The sequence below is a fragment of the Gymnoscopelus microlampas genome, assembly GCF_963454915.1.
Source record: "Gymnoscopelus microlampas genome assembly, chromosome: 10".
NCBI classification, from domain to species: Eukaryota; Metazoa; Chordata; class Actinopteri; order Myctophiformes; family Myctophidae; genus Gymnoscopelus; species Gymnoscopelus microlampas.
In genome coordinates this window covers 5,238,639-5,254,974 of record NC_139947.1, presented here as the reverse complement: position 1 = coordinate 5,254,974, position 16,336 = coordinate 5,238,639, and the positions used below count along the sequence as shown (strand labels likewise).

The 16,336-nt window shown below is 41.7% G+C and overlaps 2 protein-coding genes across 2 annotated transcripts in view; both read left to right on the top strand.

Moving 5' to 3' along the window:
* The window catches only part of LOC311052793 (glycerol-3-phosphate dehydrogenase [NAD(+)], cytoplasmic), a 346,962-nt gene that overhangs the window by 276,735 nt on the left and 53,891 nt on the right, over positions 1-16,336 (top strand). The window lies entirely within an intron of this gene.
* Positions 9,397-16,336, top strand: part of LOC311054055 (angiotensin-converting enzyme-like) — a gene marked incomplete at both ends in the record, with an annotated part of 41,341 nt that continues 34,401 nt past the window's right edge. The window contains 6 exons of the mRNA XM_084069935.1: positions 9,397-9,696; positions 11,978-12,148; positions 12,306-12,396; positions 14,305-14,448; positions 14,606-14,797; positions 16,202-16,299. Of these exons, the coding sequence (XP_083926061.1) occupies positions 9,397-9,696; positions 11,978-12,148; positions 12,306-12,396; positions 14,305-14,448; positions 14,606-14,797; positions 16,202-16,299 (996 nt within the window). The remainder of the gene's footprint in view (positions 9,697-11,977; positions 12,149-12,305; positions 12,397-14,304; positions 14,449-14,605; positions 14,798-16,201; positions 16,300-16,336) is intronic.

Genomic DNA, 16,336 nt, shown 5'->3' with positions numbered 1-16,336 from the left:
AAAGTATTCTATCTGCCGAAGGTTATGTATCCACATGACCTACAGTGTGTCTTTGTGGACCCACTTATTGCCACCCCAAAACAAGTCGACCATTGTCGAAATAGTACAAGGCAAGTAAATCATAGATTTATTGTGCTTCATTGCAAGTATGTTCAATGGTTTCTGATACGCAAGTAACCGACGTTTTCGTTTTTTCTTCAGAGCTTATATGCGGAGGATGAGGGGCACAATCTCTCACTGGACCTGTGAGACTGTCCCTGATCCCCGCCAAATGGATACGACGTCGTGTGGGGTGTTTGTGTGCAAAGTGAGATTATATAGCCTAGAACATTGGTTCTCAAAGTGGGGTACTTGAGGCAGTTCCAGGGGGTCCCCAGCTAAATGATGGATAGGAACCAAATGGACCCTTATAGGTCTGTAACTCTGAGAGTGTACAAATGGAACCAAATGGACCCTAAGGGTCCATTTGGTTCCATTTGTACACTCTCAGAGTTAAATTAACATTGATTTTATAATATAAATTCGGGTCCCAGAGGTATAAATGCCATTAAATGGGGGTCCGTAGCCTAATACATGTCAAACTGGGGGTCCTTGACATTAAGATGGTTGAGAATCACTGCTAGAAAGCCGTATAAACCTTCTCTTATTGGGGTCCCTGGCTTATCTTTTCAAATGGGGGTCCGCGGGCTAATAAGTGTGAATTTGGGGGTCCTTGACATGAAAAAGTTTGGGAACCACTGGCCTAGAATATCTATCCTAGTAACAATTTAATACATTCTAAAAGAACACTGCTAACACTAACCTGTATTTTAAGATAGCAGAGATGCTGGTGTTAGCCACTGCTGGGGTGGAGCAGGGCCTGCTAGGCATTGACCTGGTACGGCAAAATATTGGCCAACAGCTTTTGGAGGACTCTGGTAGGCTTCAATCAAATGTTTATCAGCCTCACCAAGACCAAAAAATTGGACTTCACTGAACTCAAAAATATGTTTTCATAGATGACCACACACATCTCTGTCGCTCCAGTGGGGAGTTGAGCGTTGGGACAGGAAGGTCCGCATCCGTGGATGATTGGGTACAAAACCTTTAAAGTTTTTTACATGGAGAGCACATTCTTTTTGTAACTAACTAACTAAATAAATGAATAACATTGTATCCATCTTCTTTCAGATTGAATGCTCATCATGTGCATTGTGGTTCCACTGGGTGTGTGTAGGCAGGCCTAACACCAGTGAGGACTACTTGTGCCCAGCCTGCACATAACCCAGTGGAATCACAATGCAAATGGATCTCCACATAGGTGTGATGCCAAATAAATGATGCCAGGATCATCAGCACTTTTTCTGCAGACTTCTGTAAAGGTTAAATTGCAATTTAGATGGCATGCTTTTTAGACAGATGCTTATCTTTCTGCATTTGATGCATGTTTACCTTGCTTATTGTAAGTCACTCTGGATAAGAGTCTGCTAAATGCCTAAATTCAGTTCAACCTACCAAAGTCAATTATGGTGCATTTCTACACTGCCAACCAATGTCACCTGCTCCATCAGCATGCACAGGAAAGGTTACAAACCCATACACAGGAGGAAATCTTCTATTGAAGCCATGTGACGCTTCTTATAAGCAAAACAGACTTGGTTTAAACGCAAGAATTTGGCAAAACCTCATATTAATTTAATATTTGGTGGGGGCCTGTGGGGATTTTGTGCACAGGGCCCATTTTCACTTTAAGCCGTCCATGCTTGTACGTCAAGCACGCTGAGGAAACAGGAGATAGGCTCCTGCCCTATGGGCCTCAGGGCTCGGCAAGGCCTATACTTAACTGTCCTGAGGTGATCAGGAGCAATCAGACAATTTGACAGTTTGTGCCCTTTTGGGACTATTTGTTACACTAGAAGAGACGATAAAGCCAAGAATTTCACTCTTGTGTACCGTGTATGAGATGTGACAAATAAAAAAACTTTAAAAGACTTAAATCATGTGGTTGGCTGATTTACTATGCCTCTTTCTTTGTTCTTTGTGTAAATGGTATGGGGGTGTTTCTCCTTGAGGGTGCCATGTTGTACAGACAGAGAGATTTTAGGGCTGTTAGAAATCAGTGTGGTGACTGAGGTCTCAAGTTAATCTAGTGACCATGTGCGTTTTAATGGCTGGTTTTATAGTCTATTATTTGTTTATGATTATGAGTCGGAGTGGGTAGACTGGCGCACAAGAGTAGGCTGCCCCAGACTGCTGTATTTATGCTGACATTGGGAGGAGTTCGAATCCCATGAGAGGCTAACATTTATTTATTTTTGACGCTTTACATGGCCGGAATAGTTAATGTAGGCTACATGACACATGTTTAATCCAATGGTGAAATGTTGCATTTTTAAAATGTATCGTTAGAGACTTTCACAGGAAGAAGTGGTTGTCTTCTAATGAACTGTTTATGTAACCTATCATCTGTCATATTTACTATTTCTAAGTAGCCTCTAACATAATGAATAATAGATGATGGTGATGATAGATTTGAGAAACAAATCTGTAGTAAACGGCCGTGTTAGAGAGCAGTACAATACAAGCAGTGTGGTGACTGAGGTCTCAAGTTAATCTAGTGACCATGACTGTTTTGTTTTTTTAATGGCTGGTTGTGTACTCTATCAGTTGTTTACGGTACCCATTTGTTGTGAGAAGAATGGCGCACCGGAATATTGAGGAGGATTGAACGTTTATTTATATATTTATGAATTAATTGGTGGGATCCGCGCTAGGGATTTTTGCTGTGCCCCCCCCCCCGATAACTAGTCTCCCCTACTTCTGAAGCTTTACCACTTGATATTTTTTATTTTTACCTTTTGTTTTATTACGGGGCCAGGCTTCCAGCATGGACCCGTTTTGTTATTGGTATTATTACGGGGCCAGGCTTCCAGCATGGACCCGTATTGTTATTGGCATTATTCCGTTTCTTCTTCTTCTGCCACTTTTGGCAGTTCTGGCTGAACCGTGCAGTCGCTTTTTATGAAACTCGGCCATATGATAGATGGTCATGAAAAACGATCAAGAAATAAATCTCACAATCTTTCGTCAAAAGGTGGCGCTATAGCACTCAATTGAAAAATGGCAACTTTGAACAGGTACAACTCATGCCCTGTTTGACCTACAGCCATGAAACTTCGATGCACACATGCGTCGTCTCATGCTGAACAACTTTCACACTCTGACTTTTGACCTCTGACCTTTAGATCTCCCACCATTTTGAATTATATGAAAAACAGTTAAAACCTATCTCCTCCTGGGATTTTTGAGTAATCTGCACGAAACTTTTTACACATGAACTTTGGACCTATGCCAAAAAATGTTTGCAAAATATTTTCCATAAGTGAAAAAATGAAGCTTTAATGAGCCAATGAATATTGCAGTTTTATGACAATTATTCATCTGCCCCTAACACATACATGCAGACTTACCATTCTTTGAAACTTTGCAGAAATGTAAAGGGCCATTCCAAATATCACTGAAACCAATCTTACTCCAATTGGTCAAATGGGGGCGCTATAGCAATTTTTTGAAAATTGAAACTTTAAACAGGCAAAAGTCATGCCTCGTTTGGCCGACAGCCATTAGACCTGCTTACACATGTGCCTTGACTAATGAGGAACACATCTATCACGTTGACCAGTAAGCACCGCCCTTAGATTGTCCGCAATCTTGAGCAGTTTGAAAAACACTTAAACCCAGGATTTTTCAGCTATTTGCGTGAAACTGTATGATCAGTGTGATCTCTTTTTTCAGAGGTTTGTCTGTTGGTCCAATAGCGTCCCGCTTAAGTGTATGTCTCACAACCTCAAGGTCACAGGTTCAAGCCTCACTTGGTGCAGACTTCATCTAAGTTGCATTTCACACAACATGACTATCAATGAATACATTTGCAATTGTTAAAGATAACATGAAATACTTAATTGAGTGTTTTTTACATACTTCATTGTGAAAATAGCTGATCTACAATCTCACAACTTTTCAGATAGCAATGCGAGTATGTTTTTTCAATGTATAACATACTTCATTGTGAAAATAGCCGATGTACAATCTGACAACTTTTAATGGTTTGTGAGCTTGTAGATCGGCTACTTTCACTAGTTTTGGTTCTGAGGAGATGTACAATTTCTTCATTGGTAAATGGTTTGTGAACGAGTGATCTTTGTGTTAGTGAAACAGGGGCTTGGGTCATGACAGAAGGCAAGAGTTTGTGATCCTCAACAGACAATATCAGCCTGGACAAAGCTATAGCACTATAGGTAGTGTTGCAGCTACCTAAGAGTGCCTCACGATTGCAAGGTTGCCGGTTCAAGCCTCACTTGATGCAGACTCATTTAAGTTGAATTGCAAAAAACATGACTCAATCTATTCCGTTTCCATGGCTCTCTCTCTCTCTCTTCAATCTATTCCGTTTCTATCTTCAATCTATTCCGTTTCCATGTCTCTTCAATCTATTCCGTTTCTATCTCTCTCTCTCTCTCTCTCTCTCTCTCTCTCTCTCTCTCTCTCTCTCTCTCTCTCTCTCTCTCTCTCTCTCTCTCTCTCTCTCTCTCTCTCTCTTTCTTCTCTCTGAGGGTCGGCCATAGCTGAGTGGTTAGTGAGCCCGCCTAGGGAGCCAGAGGCTCTGGTTGACCCAGGTACGATTCCAGGCCAGGTCAGCAAATGTGTCGATGAAACGAAATTTGTCCCTGAGCAAGACTCTTAATCCCTAATTGCTCACAGGCCCTCATTGGAAACAAGACCGCAAGGACTTTCATGAACTGACCTGTTAAAGGAATTATCATTTCTCTTTCTCTCTCCTGGCCCCGTATTATCGCTGCTTGCAGCTATATTTCCGTTTCTTTTTCTGCCACTTTTGGCAGTTCTGGCTGAACCGTGCAGTCGCTTTTTACGAAACTCGGCCATATGATAGATGGTCATGAAAAACGATCAAGAAATAATTCTCACAATCTTTCGTCAAAAGGTGGCGCTATAGCACTCAATTGAAAAATGCCAACTTTGAACAGGTACAACTCATGCCCTGTTTCACCTACAGCCATGAAACTTCGATGCACACATGCGTCTCCTCATGCTGAACAACTTTCACACTTTGACTTTTGACCTCTGACCTTTAGATCTCCCACCATTTTGAATTATATGAAAAACAGTTAAAACCTATCTCCTCCTGGGATTTTTGAGTAATCTGCACGAAACGTTTTACACATGAACTTTGGACCTATGCCAAAAAACGTTTGCAAAATATTTTCCTTAAGTGAAAAAATGAAGCTTTAATGAGCCAATGAATATTGCAGTTTTATGACAATTATTCATCTGCCCCTAACACATACATGCAGACTTACCATTCTTTGAAACTTTGCAGAAATGTAAAGGGCCATTCCAAATATCACTGAAACCAATCTTACTCCAATTGGTCAAACGGGGGCGCTATAGCAATTTTTTGAAAATTGAAACTTTAAACAGGCAAAAGTCATGCCTCGTTTGGCCGACAGCCATTAGACCTGCTTACACATGTGCCTTGACTAATGAGGAACACATCTATCACGTTGACCAGTAAGCACCGCCCTTAGATTGTCCGCAATCTTGAGCAGTTTGAAAAACACTTAAACCCAGGATTTTTCAGCTATTTGCGTGAAACTGTATGATCAGTGTGATCTCTTTTTTCAGAGGTTTGTCTGTTGGTCCAATAGCGTCCCGCTTAAGTGTATGTCTCACAACCTCAAGGTCACAGGTTCAAGCCTCACTTGGTGCAGACTTCATCTAAGTTGCATTTCACACAACATGACTATCAATGAATACATTTGCAATTGTTAAAGATAACATGAAATACTTAATTGAGTGTTTTTTACATACTTCATTGTGAAAATAGCTGATCTACAATCTCACAACTTTTCAGATAGCAATGAGAGTATGTTTTTTCAATGTATAACATACTTCATTGTGAAAATAGCCGATGTACAATCTGACAACTTTTAATGGTTTGTGAGCTTGTAGATCGGCTACTTTCACTAGTTTTGGTTCTGAGGAGATGTACAATTTCTTCATTGGTAAATGGTTTGTGAACGAGTGATCTTTGTGTTAGTGAAACAGGGGCTTGGGTCATGACAGAAGGCAAGAGTTTGTGATCCTCAACAGACAATATCAGCCTGGACAAAGCTATAGCACTATAGGTAGTGTTGCAGCTACCTAAGAGTGCCTCACGATTGCAAGGTTGCCGGTTCAAGCCTCACTTGATGCAGACTCATTTAAGTTGAATTGCAAAAAACATGACTCAATCTATTCCGTTTCCATGGCTCTCTCTCTCTCTCTTCAATCTATTCCGTTTCTATCTTCAATCTATTCCGTTTCCATGTCTCTTCAATCTATTCCGTCTCTCTCTCTCTCTCTCTCTCTCTCTCTCTCTCTCTCTCTCTCTCTCTCTCTCTCTCTCTCTCTCTCTCTCTCTCTCTCTCTCTCTCTCTCTGAGGGTCGGCCATAGCTGAGTGGTTAGTGAGCCAGCCTAGGGAGCCAGAGGCTCTGGTTGACCCAGGTACGATTCCAGGCGAGGTCAATTAAATGTGTCGATGAAATGAAATTTGTCCCTGAGCAAGACTCTTAACCCCTAACTGCTCACAGGCCCTCATTGGAAACAAGACCGCAAGGACTTTCATGAACTGACCTGTTAAAGGAATTATCATTTCTCTTTCTCTCTCCTGACCCCGTATTATCGCTGCTTGCAGCTATATTTCCGTTTCTTTTTCTGCCACTTTTGGCAGTTCTGGCTGAACCGTGCAGTCGCTTTTTATGAAACTCGGCCATATGATAGATGGTCATGAAAAACGATCAAGAAATAATTCTCACAATCTTTCGTCAAAAGGTGGCGCTATAGCACTCAATTGAAAAATGGCAACTTTGAACAGGTACAACTCATGCCCTGTTTGACCTACAGCCATGAAACTTCGATGCACACATGCGTCTCCTCATGCTGAACAACTTTCACACTCTGACTTTTGACCTCTGACCTTTAGATCTCCCACCATTTTGAATTATATGAAAAACAGTTAAAACCTATCTCCTCCTGGGATTTTTGAGTAATCTGCACGAAACGTTTTACACATGAACTTTGGACCTATGCCAAAAAACTTTTGCAAAATATTTTCCATAAGTGAAAAAATGAAGCTTTAATGAGCCAATGAATATTGCAGTTTTATGACAATTATTCATCTGCCCCTAACACATACATGCAGACTTACCATTCTTTGAAACTTTGCAGAAATGTAAAGGGCCATTCCAAATATCACTGAAACCAATCTTACTCCAATTGGTCAAACGGGGGCGCTATAGCAATTTTTTGAAAATTGAAACTTTAAACAGGCAAAAGTCATGCCTCGTTTGGCCGACAGCCATTAGACCTGCTTACACATGTGCCTTGACTAATGAGGAACACATCTATCACGTTGACCAGTAAGCACCGCCCTTAGATTGTCCGCAATCTTGAGCAGTTTGAAAAACACTTAAACCCAGGATTTTTCAGCTATTTGCGTGAAACTGTATGATCACTGTGATCTCTTTTTTCAGAGGTTTGTCTGTTGGTCCAATAGCGTCCCGCTTAAGTGTATGTCTCACAACCTCAAGGTCACAGGTTCAAACCTCACTTGGTTCAGACTTCATCTAAGTTGCATTTCACACAACATGACTATCAATGAATACATTTGCAATTGTTAAAGATAACATGAAATACTTAATTGAGTGTTTTTTACATACTTCATTGTGAGAATAGCTGATCTACAATCTCAGAACTTTTCAGATAGCAATGAGAGTATGTTTTTTCAATGTATAACATACTTCATTGTGAAAATAGCCGATGTACAATCTGACAACTTTTAATGGTTTGTGAGCTTGTAGATCGGCTACTTTCACTAGTTTTGGTTCTGAGGAGATGTACAATTTCTTCATTGGTAAATGGTTTGTGAACGAGTGATCTTTGTGTTAGTGAAACAGGGGCTTGGGTCATGACAGAAGGCAAGAGTTTGTGATCCTCAACAGACAATATCAGCCTGGACAAAGCTATAGCACTATAGGTAGTGTTGCAGCTACCTAAGAGTGCCTCACGATCGCAAGGTTGCCGGTTCAAGCCTCACTTGATGCAGACTCATTTAAGTTGAATTGCAAAAAACATGACTCAATCTATTCCGTTTCCATGGCTCTCTCTCTCTCTTCAATCTATTCCGTTTCTATCTTCAATCTATTCCGTTTCCATGTCTCTGTCTCTTCAATCTATTCCGTTTCCATGTCTCTCTCTCTGTCTCTTCAATCTATTCCGTTTCCATGTCTGTCTCTCTCTCTCTCTCTCTCTCTCTCTCGGGTCGGCCATAGCTGAGTGGTTAGTGAGCCCGCCTAGGGAGTCAGAGGCTCTGGTTGACCCAGGTACGATTCCAGGCCAGGTCAGCAAATGTGTCCATGAAACGAAATTTGTCCCTGAGCAAGACTCAGGGACCCCTAATTGCTCACAGGCCCTCATTGGAAACAAGACCGCAAGGACTTTCATGACCTGTTAAAGGAATTATCATTTCTCTTTCTCTCTCCTGGCCCCGTATTATCGCTGCTTGCAGCTATATTTGTTCTTGTTTTTTGTCTTACGCTTATGATTTTCTGTACGTACACTGTTTTGTATGTAGGTCTGAGTCTGTTGTAGTCTGTTGTAGTAGTCTGTTGTTGTTGTTGTCGTCTGTTGTCTAAATGTAAACCGGAAAAAAACCTGTGATGTGACAAAATTATTCTGATTCCAAAGCACTTTACATTGATTGTGCTATTAACCCATTCACACACACATTCATACACCGATGGCAGAGGAAACCATGCAAGGCACCAACCTGCTCATCGGGAGCAATTAGGGGTTCAGCGTCTTGCTCAAGGACACTTCGACACTAACTCGAGGGGGAACTGGGAACCTTGTGGTTTTCCAGTTCACTCTACCCGGCCACTCTACCCCTGAGCCAATGCCGCCCCGGAGGTTTCTGTGGAGAGTTAGGCCCCTGCTTGACCTGACTGCTAAACCCCCATTCAGCCACATTCAGAATTACATACCCTGCTATACTGTACATCCCAAAAGCAGTCAACATGTTATGTGTTTCTGGAAGTAAGGAACGGATACGAACGCCTGTGGCATCAAGCGTCTTTGAGTCATGACTTAATCACCTGGCCTGGGAGGCTGGGAGGGGAACATTGGAAGAAGTCGATGAAGAGTCAACAGCCCCGGGGGAAAGTGATCTCTCACATCACTGGAGAAAGTGTAGGTTTAGCCTCTTGAACCCTTTCTTGGGTAGATGTCAGTGAGAGAGAACGTACATAAAAGAGAGACAGGGAGAGAGCGAGTGAGAAACAACACAAGGACTTAGTAGAATGGTCAGGTTTGTGTGGTCAGCTGTGTTCCTGTTGCCAGTCCTGGGACTGTGCCATGGGGCTCTGCCAGCCAACTGGCTCCCTGGGGATTACACCAACACCACGCTGGATGCTACCAGGTTCGTTGATGACTACAACACCACGGCTGAGCAGGTCCGCTACCACGAAGTCTTGGCCTCGTGGAATTATGATACCAACTTGACAGACTTCAACTCTCAACTCCATGTGGGTACAGTTAGGATAACAGAGACCCTGCTGATCTCTACTGCAGAGACGCAGAGAGATAGCCAATGGTGGAAAGTAACTAAGTACATTTACTCAAGTACTGTACTTAAGTACACTTTTTAGGTATTTGTACTTTACTTGAGTATTTCCAATTTCCAATACTTTTACTTCTACTCCACTACATCTCAGAGGCAGATATTGTACTTTTACTCCACTACAATTATTTGAAAACGTTAGTTACTTAGTAGATTTTGATTATTATTACAAAACATACATTAACCACTTCAGCCCTTTATATATTCGCGATGCAACGCATTGTGAGCTTGTAGATCTGCTATTTTCAAAAGATTGTTATACATTTGAAAACTTGAAATGGGACATTCTGCCTCATGAGTACTTTTACTTTTGGTACTTTAAGTACGTTTTGGTGCAACTACTTTTGTACTTTTACTAGTACATTTTGAATTCCAGACTTTTACTTGTAACAGAGTACTTCTATTTTGCAGTATCGATACTTTTACTTAAGTAAAGAATGTGAGGACTTTTTCCACCATTGGAGCTTTTGGAAACCTTTGCCATTGCTTGTGAATTGAAGTTTGCCTCCTCAGAGCGGTGTGGTGTTTGAATAAACAAATAAAGTAAAGTAATGAAGAGGAGTACTTGGCTGGACCGGCTCCTTGATCACAAACACGCACATGGTCAGGAGTTTCTAGAGTTATAGACCCCTGCCTGACTTGGAGCTCACTGCTATTCAGCCCCATCATGGCAATAAGGAACGGATCAGAACACCTGTGGCCTCAAGTGTGAAAATCAGTGATGATTTCGTCGACTAAAACTATAACGGGAAATGTTCGTCGGCTACCTTTTTTCACTGACGAAAACTAAATAACTAAATAAAAACTAAGCTATGATGACTAAAACTATGACTAAATATACTGACAATTTTGTCAAATGAAAACTAGACTAAAATGTTATGTGCGGGTGTCACAGACCAAAAATAACTCATCTACAAGCTCTCAACGTATCGCAGCACGACACGTGAGCTTGTAGATCAGCTATTTTCGGCATGCAGCTAAGTGAAAATCTGCCATTTCGATGGCATCACAGCCTGCCAAAAAAATATTTTAGTCGACTAAATCAACTGTATATTTAGGCGTCAAAAATCTTAAGATATTTAGTCGACTAAAACTAGACTAACAGTAAGACATTTCAGATGACTAAAATATGACTAAAACTCAAAAGGCAAAAAAAGTCAAAAGGCTTGCTGGAATTCTCTGAGCTATTTTGTTGGCTGTCTATTTGTTCTAATGCCCGATTGAAGAGTTCTTACCCCTCATGCTGAACACCAGGAATGAAAATGCCTTTCCTACAGATTGAGATGTTCATTTTAAAGTGCAGTGATACCCCTCTTCCTTTGTCGGCCTAGCCTAGAGATGTTTGAAACCTCTTCTCACTGCAATCAATGTCTTTGACTAAAAAGTCCATTCAAAAAAGTCCTTGTGGTCTTGTTTCCATTGAGGTCCTTGGTATTCAATTCATAGTCATATATAACCCATTAAGATCTGTTTGAAATTGAACCCTGAAAAGTAATTGTTTAGGTTTAGGACATATGAGGTTTCCACCCGACAGAGACGATATAGCAACATAATCGTTTTATTTTTTAAATCTTTTAAAAGGATTTAGGAAGCGTTTTTAGAATCGGCCTCAGGTCTGAAAGGGTTAATATGTAACTTCTCACAGTCATTCTATGAACCATAAGCATACAACGCCAGTCCACATGCTTTAAGTGTGTTTGCATAACTATAGATCTGACACAGACTGGCAGTTGGATGAACCAATAAAATAGCAGAGATGTGCGGAGATCTGGCCTTAGGACAGGGAGGAGCACACACACACACACACACACACACACACACACACACACACACACACACACACGCTCATAAAAGAAAAGCACACATTCAATTCTTTCATGTTTTCTAACCCAGGTACTTTGTCATACAAGAGTGTCGCACAAGAGTAGTGAATACGTCAAGCTTATAGATCAGCTGTTTTCTCTATTCCTATAAATATTCAACCAATGAAAAGTACATGTAGGCTATTAAAGGAATACTTCACCCCAAAAAAAAAATCAATAATCGGCTGCCACTGGTGATAAACCCGCCCATATTTGCATACTGGGCCCTGATTGGTCCCTCACAACTTCGGAGGGAGAGAAATCCAATCTCAACTGAGAGGGGCCAGACCTAATCTGCCGAGGGCAAATGTTTTTTCTCAATGGCAGATTTGTCTGGAACCAAGCTAGCGGTAAGAGACTTGGACGCAGTACAAGGTTTCCATTATTGTCTCTCTGCAGGTGAAGGCCTCCATGGAGCTCCAGGCCTTCGACGAGGCCTGGGGAAAGAAGGCCAAGACCGTGTTCCCTCAGGCCTTCCTTCAAACCCTGACTGACCTCCATGTGAAGAAGCTGATCGGCAGGATCAGCCGCCTGGGGACTGCAAACCTGCCGGAGAAAGAGAGACAGGAGGTACATACTGTACATGTCTGGATATACTGTATTGCTATGTCTGTGTATGATATGTATAATTATTCAAATCGATTTCTTTAACAATGACATTGTATTAGATGTGCTGTCATACTGAAATTAAACAATGATCGCTCCCCCGTTCTGTCCTTGTTTCCAGTACAACACAATCAGTAGCACCATGGAAAAACTCTACTCAACAGCCAAGGTGTGTCCAAAGCCACATGATGAGTGCTGGAATCTGGAGCCGGGTAAGTTTGTCAAACAATAATATACAGTATGTTCAGAATTCCAATTTAGATCCAGTACCACAGTCTTGTTTTGAATATAGTCAGGTGTCCAATTCCAAGTGAAAACTTCTCTCTCAACTCTGACCTATTTCGCTGTCCATGGTGCTGAAGATAGAGATGTGCGGATGGGCTTTTTCGTCTCCCAAATCCGCATGTACACGTTCATTATCCATCCGCCATCCATTAGGATATATATTATCCTATTTATAGATCTGCATCCGCACCATTAACTGCACAGGATTCTATATGGATACGTACTTGTACAAACAATGTCACTCACCACTGTCGCGATCACCAATGTATACTGACTGTATACATTATCCATGGTAACAACAAGCCCTCCGTCTTCCATCACTTTCTCACATCGCTTTTAATAAGACTTATCCAGTCGTCTGCAGGGTTAAGAACTTCACTAAATCCCTCCCACGCCAAACTTGTATGTATTTATTCCTTTTTGTCTCCGCCAGGAGACATTGTTTTCACTTTCCGTGAAACAAGCTAACATTGGTCAAGCCTCACGTGACACGTGACAATACGGTGAAATAGTGTGATCTGATTGGCTAGTGACGTATAGCGGCCTATAAATACATGTGTCACTTTGAAAGAGTTTATGCCTCTTTCAAAGTGAGGTAAGACAGGAATAATCACGAAATGGCTGAGAAATGGCGGATACTGTAACAATTGGATAGGACACTCACTTACACAGACAGGACAGATAGGACACTTACACAGACAGGACGGATAGGACACTTACATAGACAGGACGGATAGGACACTTATACAGACAGGACGGATAGGACACTTATACAGACAGGACGGATAGGACACTTATACAGACAGGACGGATAGGACACTTACACAGACAGGACGGATAGGACAGTTATACAGACAGGACGGATAGGACAGTTATACAGACGGATAGGACACTTGTGTCATGTTACTATGACACAGTAACATGTTCTATTTTTTGTAAGAATTAGAACATAAGAATTAGAACATTCCCAACATTCCCAACACAAGTCTGCTGGCGGAGACTTGTGCTCAGAGGAGCACATTTTCTAGTTTTATATTGTTATAAATCCTCCATTAAGTTTCTCTCTCACTATTGCATTAGCTGCCCTTGCCGGCAAGGGGTCCTCCTTCCGCTTCCAAACAACAACAACACAGTGCACGCAAAGCACGTGTATTAGCCCCTAAGCCGGCTAATTTGTGCCTGATGGAAAGTGACGTAATATTGATAATAAACGCACGCACAGCGAGATTAAAATGTGCTTTTTAAAAGCTATAATCGGCGTATAGATAGATCAGGTCATTAATTTATTTCCCGCATTATTTCACCTGCGGTTTATCCAATATTAATTAATCATTATATTTGATTGACCCGAATCCGACCCGAACAGCGGTGGGGGGGTGGTGGCAGATGATTTCTCACTCAACAGAACCAAACAAGCAGGGTATCTGTGCATTTCCAAAATTACAATTTAAGTACTTTTAAGACCTTTTTAATACCTCGAACAAAGTTATCAACTACTATAAAACATGTACAAACATTGTCAAATATTACTTAAAGAGAGAGACAGAAATTGTGAAAATAGCTGTTCTGCACGAGGCGTTGTGAGCTTGTAGATCGGCTATTTTCACAATATTGATCTGTGGAACTGAGTCAAACAAAATGTTATGCGTAAACTCGACTCCGTGCTTGTGAGGGTGGTGGTGGTGGGGGGGGGGGGGGTCACCGGTTCAAATATGATTATTTTGAAAGGTTGCGAACGACTGCTGTACTGTACTGTACTGTACTGTACTGTACTGTACTGTACTGTAGTTTGGGTGTTTGAGTGTGTGTTGGATTGGTTTGTTGTCCCTCTCCAGAGCTGGTAGACCTCATGGCCTCCTCCAGGAGTTACAACAAGCTGCTGTATGCGTGGGAGGGTTGGCACAACGCAGCCGGAGTTCCTCTACGGAAGCTTTACCCCACATTTGTGAAGCTCAGCAACAAGGCCTCTGTGGCCGATGGTAGGAACCATTACTATCATCTCTGTTCCTCAAAGTATGTTTCTAGTAAAACACTAGCTGAAGCAAGCTAGTTAGTTAGTTTATTTTATTCCTTCAGATGACTTATTTCTGCAATGATAATCAACACAAAAATAAAGTCGTACATGTCTTGATACAGGTTATGAAGATTCTGGTGATCAGTGGCGATCTATGTACGGGACGGACACCTTTAAGGAGGACTTGGAGAAGATCTACAAGACCATAGAGCCCCTCTACCAGAACCTGCATGCATATGTCCGCCGCAAACTCTACGATCACTATGGACCCAAACACATCAACCTTAAAGGACCCATCCCTGCCCATCTGTTAGGTACGTATGACTTCAAATCATTTATCACTATTATTTGAAATTTAGTCTTGTTTACGATCAATGATCATTTAAAAATAAAATAAAATAGTGAAGTTTTTTTAGCGGCGCTAGCCGCTCTATACCTTTAGGTATAGAGCGGATATTAGCCCTCTATACCTGGCTTTTGCATCAACGTTCTGATTGGTCAGGCTCGCCAAGGTTCTGATTGGTCAGGTCCGTCAACGTTCTGATTGGTCAGGTCCGTCAACGTTCTGATTGGTCAGGCCCGTCGAGGTTCTGATTGGTCAGAACCTATACCTTTAGGTATAGAGCGGATCCTGCTCTATACCTGACTTTGTCCGTGTTCACCGTCAACGTTCTGATTGGTCAGACCCGTCAACGTTCTGATTGGTCAGACCCGTCAACGTTCTGATTGGTCAGACCCGTCAACAAAGTGATTGGTCAAGCTTCACGTGACACATGGCTATAAACACATTATAAACACATATCAATGACAAAATGTATCAAAGGCGCCGCTACCTTCACACAGGGTGTGATTTTTAGCGGCGCTAGCCGCTCTATACCTTTAGGTATAGAGCGGATATTAGCCCTCTATGCCTGGCTTTTGCGTCAACGTTCTGATTGGTCAGGTGCGCCAACGTTCTGATTGGTCAGGTGCGTCAACGTTCTGATTGGTCAGGTGCGTCAACGTTCTGATTGGTCAGGTGCGCCAAAGTTGTGATTGGTCACTATTCATGACATCACTATGATGTCATGAATATAGAATTCGATGTCTATATAAACGATGACAATGACTTCATCTTATTATTCATTTGGCTAAAGTCTCCGTCTAGGTAAGTTATTTAAAGTTAATATGACGAATAGAAAGAGAAAGATACAAGAACAGATGAAGGGTGAATGTATAGAAAGTCTGAGTTCGGGACCCAGTCATCCGTTATGACAGAATGGTTTGATAGAGACGATCGAGAATCCAAGAGTCTGTTAAGGTTCTGATTGGTCAGGCCCGTCAAGGTTCTGATTGGTCAGGCCCGTCAAGGTTCTGATTGGTCAGGCCCGTCAAGGTTGTGATTTGTCAGGCAAGGGGACTATTCATGACATCACTATGATGTCAAGGTTTATTTTTTATTTCCTCATGTTTTTTTTTGTATATATTTTTATTTGGCTAAAGTCTCCTTCTAGGTAAGTTATTTAAAGTTAGATCCTCAATTTAACTTTATCTGTCGTCGACGCTCTGATTGGTCAGACCCGTCAACAAAGTGATTGGTCAAGCTTCACATGACACATGGCTATAAACACATTATAAACACATATCGATGACATAATGTATTCAAAGGCGCCGCTACCTTCACACAGGGTGTGATTTTTTAAGGTATGTCTGACTCCAACATGTCTCTCTTCCTATAGGAAACATGTGGGCTCAGGAATGGAACAATATTTACAGCATGATGATTCCCTATCCTGGCAAAGCCCACGTGGATGTGACTGAGGCCATGGTCAACAAGGTACGAGCTATGGTAGACCATGGGAGACCATGGATTA